The sequence below is a fragment of the Haliaeetus albicilla genome, chromosome 3 (assembly GCF_947461875.1).
Source record: "Haliaeetus albicilla chromosome 3, bHalAlb1.1, whole genome shotgun sequence".
NCBI lineage: Eukaryota > Metazoa > Chordata > Aves > Accipitriformes > Accipitridae > Haliaeetus > Haliaeetus albicilla.
The window spans coordinates 36,469,688-36,479,545 of record NC_091485.1 but is presented as its reverse complement, the minus strand read 5'-3'; the positions used below and the strand labels follow the sequence as shown (position 1 = coordinate 36,479,545).

The following is a 9,858-nucleotide window of genomic DNA, read 5'->3' as shown; positions in this document are numbered from 1 at the left end:
TTTACTTTTTACTCGCTTCCTGGTTTCTGAGGTGTGCGCGTGGATCCCAGCTGATTTCTGCCACCACACACTCTGGGCGATGGCTTCCACTCTGCTGGGACAGAAGACGAAGGGCTCACCTAACCCGCTGGGCCCTGGTTGTGGCTCGACCCTAGTCAACCTCACAGGGCTGCCAGGGGAGCCGGGGCACGGGGCACCTGACCCGACCCTCGCAAAACGGTTGTGGAGAGGGTCCCGGGGGCTCTCGCAGAGGCACCTCCAGGGGACCTGCCCGCGGCCGCCCTGGCAGGCTGTGGCCGACCCATGGAGGAGTCCAGGGCCCGGGCCGAACCCCTCGCTCCCCTCCCGCTGCCGCCGCCGCCGCCGCCGCCGCCGCCGCCCTGCCCTCCCGCCTCTCCTCGGCCCCCGGGCCGGCCCGGGCCGGGCCCGGCCGAGGCCGCCGCGGCGGCAGGCCGCGGAGGGGGTGCCATAGTAACCGGCGGGGGGCCGGGCGCCGCCGGGGGGCCGGGCGGGGAAGGCGGGTGGGAGAGGGCGGGGACGGCGGCGGGATGGCGGGCTCCACAGCGCCCCCTCTCCGCGACTCCCAGCCCCGTCCCCGGCGGCCGCCAATGGCTCTTCCCTCGCCGGCCCCTTTGTGTGAAGCTCACTCGGAGCAGCGACTCCGCCGGCGGAGCGCCCCGTGTCCCCTGCCGCCGCCCGCCGAGCCGAGCCCGGCCGTGCCGCGCCGAGGCGAGGCGAGAGAGCCGCTCGGCGCGGGGCGGCCATTCCGGCGCGGGCGGACTGCCTGGCCGCTCCCCCCCGGGGGTGCGCGGGGGCCCCGGCTGCCGCCGCCGCGTCCCCGTCCCTGTGTCCCCGTCCCCCCCCCCGCCCCGTCCCCGCTCCTCACGGTGGAGGGCAACCAAAATACACCGCCACCAAACCCAACCAAATAAATAATAACAATAATAATAATAATAATAAAAGAGCGGGGAGAGAACAGAGGGAGCGAGCGGGAGGGAGGGAGGGAGAAGCGAACCAACTCCGAGACTCCCATAAAGAGAGGCACACACGGAGCTAGCGCCCCGGTGCCGATGCGTGGGGGAAACAATAAGTACTCGAAGTTACCTGCCCTGCCGTAGAAGAAGGAGGGTTTGTTGGTTCTCTCGCAGACATCTGCAGACCGGTGCTTTTTTGGAAGAGTTTTTTTTTTTTTTTTTCCCTCTCTCTCCTCTCTCTCTCTCTTTACAAACCACAAACGGATGTGAGGCAGGGAAGGTGTTTCTTTGACTACTGAAGTCAGGCACCTCTTTTTTATTCTTCTCAGTCTTGTTGTGTGTCCCCCCCTCCCCTCACACACACACACACTCACACACACACAGTCACCCCCCCCCCCCTTTTTTTGCACCAACATTAACGACAAAAAGAGAAGGAAAGGAGTTTGCTTGATGTTTTAGTGAAATGGACGTAAGATTTTATTCACCACCTCCTCAGCCTGCAGCCGCTCCTGATACGCCTTGTTTGGGACCTTCCCCCTGCCTGGACCCCTACTATTGCAACAAGGTGACTCGTGTTTTGTGTCGTCCGAGGTGTTTTATCTGTGCTGTCGATTGTGCTGTTGTCGCGGCGCGTTGCATGAGCGGGCGCTGCGCTTTGGCGAGCCGCGCACCAAGTTCACCGGCGAGGCAGAGGGCAGCGGCACTTGACGGGGTTTGGGGAGCGCAGTGCCGCCCGCCGCGGAGAGGTGCCGCCGGGACACACACCGGCTCCCCTGCAGGCACCCCCAAATTAAAACCCCGGAGTAGTTTGGGGGCGGGCGGCTGGAGGGGGGTGGGAGGTGGGGTGGGGGAGGCATTTTCCATAACATCGTCCCTTTCGGAGGAACAGCGTGGACAAGGATGTCGATGCGGAGGACTTGAATTTCCAGGGCTCCTCTTAATCGGAAAGATCGCGCCCACCACAAACCGGCAGAAACTCTGCCCCGCCGCGTACCCTGCAGTTCATGTGTCAAAGCGGTACTTGGCGGTGCCGGGAGCACGTTTGTGTGTGTGTGACCTGCGTGTGTGTATGTGTATATATATATATATATATACACACACACACGGACACGGACACATACGCACACATCTCTGTATATGCACAATAAGGGTGTATGAGGGTGACGAGTCGGTTCAGAACAGGGGCTCGACTTTGTCCCGGCTGTGCAACTGCCTTACCGGTCTCTCTGCAACTTGATGAAACCGCTGCAAACAGGGCCAGTAGCTGAGGAGAGCTAAGTTGTGGGTCCCCGAGCCCTGGGGAAGGAGGAACTGCGGAGAGGGCTCGCTCTAGCCCAAGTCCTGCGTTTGGTGACGAGAGTTTGGTGCCGCGATCCCGGAGCACTTTGCGTTACTTTTGCTGCCGAGGAAGGGGGCTGGGGTTCGTTCCCGCATTGTTCCTGCCTCCCCGGCCTGAGCCAGCTGGTGCTTTATGCATGAGCTGCACTTTCTCTGCTGTTACGGAATGGGCTTCGCACATGAATAAAGCGGGGGCCGTAGGAAATCGCCGGGAAGTGCGAGCTGCCCAGAGCGCTACTCGAGCGCACCCCCGCCCCGGGGAGACGGCTGCGAGCGAGCGCTGCCCGGGCGATGGGTTCAGACGCGGGCGCTCGTTCAGCAACCTGCCGCGGGAGGCCGCGGCAGGCTGCAGCAGATGCTTTCGGCAGCGGAACCTCCGCCGTGCGCAGGGCCGGCCGCCGGTGCGGAGGGTGGCGGCGGGGCCGCGGCGGGGCCCGGGGGCCGGCGGGGCGCGGTGGAGGGGCGCTGCCGCGGAGGGGCGGCCGCGGGGGGCCAGCCGCCCCGGCCCGCCGCGGCCAGCCTGGTTCCGCGCTCGGCTATTGTCATGCCGGTCTCACGTGTCAGGGAGACGTTCAGAGCCGTCTCTTTCATTGCGGGCAGCTGCCTCGATGCAGAGATAAACAGCAAAATAGCCTGTGTCTGTGCTGGAGCGCGGAGGCTGCAGCGCCGGGGTGAAGCCCTCTCAGTTTTCAGGAAAGATTTCCCACATGGTCTCATCTACCAATCACAACAGCAAGGACCAAATTCATCCTGGCTGCATTTCACATATACTCAATGGAGTTATAGAATTCAGGGATAAATCTGGCCCTTTGTGGTGGATGCCTAAGGATATTTCGAGAGAGATCCCAGAGGTATGACTGTTAGCGGTGTTTTCAGTAACTGTATTTCGCAGCATCTGGCAAACCTGCCCTGTAGATCGGAAGTTTGTGCCAGGAGTGAACTTTGTTCGGCAGGAAGAGTCCAGATGTGTAGGAGCCTGTATGTGTGCTTTAATTTTTTTGTAAGTGCTCTGAGCAATCATGAGGCTACTGCTACCTTTGATCTGTGGCTTGCCGTTATTTTCTCTCTTGTCTGTTTTTGTAAATTGTAACCGTAAAGTGTTGCCAAGTGAGAAGCTTGAGCTAATACTAATGACATAAGCACCAAAGTGTCTGAAGACCCATTTGGCAATGAAACTGGACAAACGTTATTAAACCTATCAGTGATTGAAAGCTTCAAAAAGAAGGTAATGACTTGAATACACATTTCACTCATCATTCTTGAGATAGTGGGCCAGATTTAATTTAAAAGTTAAATGCTTTGGAAAATCAGGAATTACTTTAATATATTAAATCATTTTCCAATTAAGTTCCTTAAATAATTTTTGGTAGGTTGCACTGCAAATCGAATAAATTAATTTAGAAAGTCGTTTTCAGAATTTCTTTACTAGCTGGTTAAAGCTTCTTTTAAGTCATGCCATGTATGAGGGAGCAAACTGTTCTTTTTAAATGCAAATGAGACACTCATTCTGTAGACAAGTTGCAACTCTTCTCTTTCACTTTGCCTGAACTGATAATGTGCTTAAAAGTGCACAGTCATAAGACATATGTTTTATGCTTGGAAAAGACTTACCAGGAATGTTTCAGTATAAGATACCGAGTATAGGACAAAAGTCTTTTTCAGATGTCTTTGCCACTGACCACTGATTACATTAAATGGACAGAGTAGGTTTGCCAGGCCCCTTGGAGGCGTGCATTTACTGAACATTTCATTCTTCACCCCCTTCACTCTCTCCCTTCACCCAGCATGATTAACATTACTGTGAAAACTTATCTGACTTGTTCTAAACATGTCATCATGTTACAGTATTGCTCTGTCACTCATTTTCATGCTGTGTGTATTTAGGGAGTTTGAAGGGCGGGAGGCCTGCAGACTTTTGTGTTCAGTAAGTTTGGTTGAGTGTTTGCTCTTGATCTCTCCCAGGAAAAACTCCCAGGCTGGAGTGTGATGGATCCGTGTTCTGGGTTGGAATGGTGGTCTTGATTAGGTCTTTACCTGCAAAACTCATTCAGAACTGGACCTTGTTTCTTGTAAAGTTACTTAAAACTTGCTTTGGACACTTACTGGTGGATTTGGCCCTTGTTTTCATATCTGGGTTTCGGTTTTTGTTTTTTGTTTTGGGGTTTTTTTTTTGACAAATAAGGCAGACTTTGATTCTTCACATCTTAAGTCTGCTTGAGCGGCTGGTAATTTAGAATGTATTCCACAAACACTTATGCTTTTAAGTTTTCTAATTATTCTGTTAGCACTAGCTTTTTTGCTGATCAGATGATTGTTTGTAGCATATGAGTGAGTTCTCGGGCACATGCATGGGAGGTATTGACAGTGTGTTTTTCTGTAGCCAAAGGAAAATGCAATAATGTAGATTCAAACAGTCGCCTCTTATCTTACAATTTCCAGTTGGCAGGCTTTGTTTCAGAAGACTGCTTAGATCTTTATTTTATAAACCTAAAATAGCATTCTAAGCATCTTAGTCTAATATTTCTCTATCTGCTGTGAAAGCTCATTATACTCTGCATATATTGTTATGCAGGCTTTTCCTTGTTTCTCTCACATTACCCATGGAGAGAGAAAAGTGAAAGAACAATGCAAACAATGTTGGTTATGACAACTGTGTGAGGTATCTCTTATACAAACAGACAGAATGGACGGTATGCTGCGGTATATAGGTCAGCCTTTGAAATAACATAGTGGAGCTCTTACGCTGGACAGACAGATTTAGAGTTGGGGTTGTACTGTTTGCCTCTTGAAACTTGAAGCATAATCGCATTTCAGACATTTACAGGGTAATACAAGTAGTCTGTTCAGTTGAAGTTTATTTTAAGAAACACTACATTCCTTAATTGAGTTGAATGCTACAAAAGAAATATCTTTGATAATCCGAGTGTCTTAATTTGATAGAAGAATATGGTCAGGGATTTCAAGCTGCTTGAAGAATTCAGATGATAAGTTTAAATGTTTATGTAGAGAGCAATAAACAACATCCTAGTGGCTTTCCGTATGGAAGTGTCACCTCCAAAGACCACTTTGATCAGTACTGTAAGACGGATTGGTATATTTTCACACTTGTAACTTTACAGTGTTTTCAGATATCTGCTCACATAAAGTGCACTTACATAATTATAGTTTGACACAGCTAATGACAGGGACGCTGACCCCTGCCAACAGTAGGGAGAAAATAATGGTCTTTACTGCTCCCAATGGTTACCCTTGCAGAATTATGCACTAGATTCTTCTGTGATTTGCTACCTGGTTCAAAAATACAGGAGCCTACAACTCATCTTTCTTGTATTCACTGGTAGTTGTCAGAGCAGTGGAAAAATACAGCCAGACAGCAGAGGTAGAATGATAAGACTGTAGTTGTTTTTAAAAAGAGGAATAAAGAGGAAAGAAGGGAGAGGGAAGCAAGCCCCTTAAAAATGAAAAAAGCGGAGTGACATTGGGTAGAAGTGGCTAAGGAGATACAATACGGTGCTTTGTAAGCAGGTAACAATCCCACTCGTAATCAGAATTCCACAGAGCAAAAGTGCATATATTTATACACAGCGTTTAGAATCATTTATTGTGTAAACTTAATTCCACCACAGAGATTACTCTAAGTAAAATGTTCCATGGCTGTTTACAAAGTGTACATTATTTCCAATGGCTTGCTTCTATCCAGTCTCTGTCTGAAACTCAGAATTGTGGCAACCCAGCGCTCTGAAGAACAGCTCTAAAGCTGGAATGCTGTGTTAGTGTTTTGACAGCAGTTTACATTATGCTCATCTAATAGATCACCATTTGTTTATTCTGGTCATGCTATTTTTTTTTCCTTAGATAACTACTTTCTCCCCTACTGCATTAGAATCATACCTGAAATTTGTTGCTGCCTCTTAAAGGGAAGATTAAAGAGTTGCATTCGTGCTGACTGTTGATTTTTAAGTGTTAAGTGTTTTAGTTAGTTTCAGAAGTGCCACATAGGAAGAAGGGAAATGGACTTCTCTTTCCTGGGTTACTAAGACCTTAGAATATAGTCTCAGAGTTGTGGGCAAGCCTAAAGTGTGCCTCCTTAAATTCCAGTGTTTCAGAAAAGAAGTGGTCCCAATTTTAGTGGAATACAGAAAACGATTTATGTATGTGCTTTTGAGAAATCTTTCTCAAAGATCTCTATAAACCAAAGCATCCGCAGTCATTCTTTTCTTTTTTCTTTCTGCCAAACATCAGTACCTTGAGAGAAATTATGTTTTATCCTCTTACCAGAATGATGTATTTCATCTCTAGGGCATTACCCTCCACCAGCCTATCATGAGGTCTTCTGAAAAAAGCGAAAACTGTAAACTATTAAGAATGCTGAATTAGCTGAACACTATAGTGCATGCAGTACCTTTGGTGTTTACATTAAACCAAAGAGCAGCTGGATCTGCATTTAAGGACTTAAGGAGCTGATACTGGGGAGGACTGGACAGTCCTAACTCCTGTTGAATTCGGTGTGTGTTGGGGACGATCACACTTTACCAGGAAGAGCTGAGCACCCTCCTGTCCTTAGATTCCTATCTTAGCAGGACTTTCTCATCTTGCTAACACTGTACAGAAACATTGGAAAATTGACTATGTTTAAAACACGCCTTTATATTAAGCAGAGAAGTGTCCTAATCATGGTAGGATTTAGATCAAAATTCTTGGATATTTAAATCCTGTATTGATGGCAGATATAACAAAGCTTAGACGGTGGAAATAAAAAGCTTCCTCTGACTGCTCTCTCAGCACGGCTCAAGAGTGACCTGAAAGCACCACTTCTCATGGTGAGAGGGTAGTCCCTGGATCAATGCAGACCTTGGCTTCTGGAACTGACAGCAGTGGTGATTAGTGGCAGCTTTATCTTTTTGAAGTGGACACATGCTCTGTGGATGTCTAGCATGGGCTGCATACACTAAAATACTTATTTTAAATATAGCCTAACCAAATTTAAATGTTCTGTTGTTGCAGTTGGACTAGATGATTGTTATAGGTCCCTTCCAACTGAAATAGTCTATTCTGTTCTATTCTAGTCTAGTCTATTCTATTCTACTGTTTTAGTTATGCAACTAGGTACCAAGTTTTTTGCCCAAGGAGTGATTTCTCATTAAAAATGACGAGTTGTTAACTGTTCCAAAACATGGTTTATAGTGGAAGCACCAAATGACTGTTAATTATAGCAGTGCTTCCAAAATACTTTCAGACATGGAATTCACATCAACCTGAATGAGATTTTCGTGGTCATAATGTTTTTCCCTACAGCATTCAGTTGGAAAATGGCAACATTTCATTATTCTATGGTTAGGCACAGATTATGTAGTGTTAGCAGCAGCAATAAACAGCACCCTTCCACAGCAGCAAGTGTACAGAAGAAAATCTCATCTCCGCTTCCACTGGAATATCTGCATTTTATGTTCATCGATTGTGATCAGTTTTAGGTTAGTAAGTCAGAGCATCAAATAAAATGTTTAACTCTTGACTTAGATCTTCAAAGTTAAAATCATTTTTCAGCAGAGATCTTGGTGCAACCAACATTTGTAATGTCTATGGTTTTCTTTTGCTTCTTATGTTTGCAATAAGTTTATTTTTAGCATTTGAATTTCATATGGCTCTACTAATATTTATATCTTAACTTTCAATTGCACATATGCTAACACTGTTCCTGAACTGTTCATTTAGTATTTCTCACTGGGCTGCTATTTGATTTGCTATAGACCCTTGTAGTATGGTTTTCTCCCCAAAAATATGCTGCTTTCTAAGTTGCAAAACATACTTGAATTACATGAGCATCTGACAAAACCAGGTTAGTGGAAATGTCAGAATGTTTTAGCATTCACATTCTTGACTGTTAAACTGCTCTCTACCAATGAAAAGTGGCACGAGTGGCTTTTTTCAAAGGTACTGCTGGCTAAGCATGGAAATTGAGCTGCTGTGGTAGTACTTTTGTCTCCTCCTATTGTTGTTGATGATTATATGGTCTTAAAGGTTAAATGGAAGTTACTGTAGCTGTTATGTATTTCTGTTATAATAAGGAAATCTGCAGTGAACTCCAGTTACTTATTCTATCTGCAAGAAGAAATCAGAACTCTGAAATCAGACAGTGATAACCTGTACTTACGGAAATGGGTCAGTAAAGGAAGTATGAAGTCTGCAATGTGAAACAAAAGATTTATCCAGACAGTTCCTGCCAGAAAAGTGAGAATATTTTGTGCACGTATAAATTCCTACTGTATCAATGCTGCTTTATGCATATATACACGTGTATGTTTCTGCTTCATTATATATTGCTTACTTTGAAGAAAGTGAACTTACTCTGAGAATCCGTCATTTCTATCCTGTAATATAAGTAGCTGGCTTCGAAGCCATATTCTGGTCACAGTTGCGAAAACTGTGTAAGTTTGTATTCATAAATGAGAGAAAACATTTGTTTCTTATACGATCATCGTGTTTGCATCAACCTGAAATACTAATAAATAGTAAAAGGAAAAAGAGTGGTGAAAAGGGATGATAACCATTCAAAAAAGTATAATTTATCATTTGGCAGATATAGTTGTGAACATTAGTCATAGAAACCTGCAGATAGTAGAGGCTTAATATCAAAGCTAATGATTTTTTTTTATGTTAATGACATTCTGCTAGGGCATAAAAGACTGCTCATAATGGACTTTCAGTGCTGTGTTCAGTTGCGAAGGCTAATGGGATAATCTTACCCAAAATTAGCCTTTTTGAAGTAAATCGTGTTATTTTTTCAAGTTAACTCTTGAAAATGTATTGGCAAACTGATTTTTTAAGAACTGCTTGTAATCTTCATAGGAAAATATAAGGCAAGTTTTTTTTCTTCCTTAGAAGTTTTCTTAATTGTGTTGGAATTGTCTGTTTATGTTTTTTTACAGTTCTGAAGAATAGTATTCATGATGTGGAAGTCATTCTCTTCAGTGGTTTTAATATAGTGCAAAAAGTTTTTGTGAGGCACAGTTGTGTTTGCAGGTTGAACAAAGGAAAAAAAATTTTTTAGTGGCCTAGCCAGTAATTCTCTAAATGGTAGTGAAACTCTGAGTTTTGCATTGAGAAGTTTTTTAAATCATGTTTACAATTAGTTATAACCAACATTATATTTCAATAAGAGATAATTTGCCTACTAAAGTTCACATAATGTGCTAATCATGTCTAGTGGTTAATAAAGGCCTCCTATCTCACTCCCCTGATGGCTATAAAAGGCTATTATGTTCATGGCAGCAGTTCAGGTACAGCTGCTGTGTGTTAATAATGCATCATTGTCCCACTAATAAACACAGCAAAGGTCAGCAACCCTGAGCACCTAAAACACCTATTCTCTTTCCAAAATATTTATTAACACCTTAATGGCATATCTATTCATTTCAGTTAGGATTATATCAGTTAATGACCCTCATGGAATCCTGTGTGTTCAGGTTTTGCAACCTACATGCTGTTGTGGGCTGTTGCACTCATCTTTCCTCCTAAACATTTCTTTTTCATCGCCACTATGTCTTGT

The 9,858-nt window shown here is 45.4% G+C and overlaps 1 protein-coding gene across 4 annotated transcripts in view; it reads left to right on the top strand.

Moving 5' to 3' along the window:
- Positions 1 to 855: 855 nt before the first annotated feature.
- The window catches only part of TOX (thymocyte selection associated high mobility group box), a 227,305-nt gene continuing 218,302 nt past the window's right edge, over positions 856 to 9,858 (top strand). For 2 of the 4 annotated variants that reach the window (XM_069779392.1, XM_069779388.1), the window contains exon 1: positions 2,912 to 3,163. In XM_069779392.1, the coding sequence (XP_069635493.1) occupies positions 3,020 to 3,163 (144 nt within the window). In that variant the 5' untranslated portion in view covers positions 2,912 to 3,019. Of the gene's footprint in view, positions 1,540 to 2,911; positions 3,164 to 3,186; positions 3,538 to 9,858 lie in introns of those variants that run through there. The other 2 variants (XM_069779389.1, XM_069779390.1) reach the window with 2 other exon arrangements.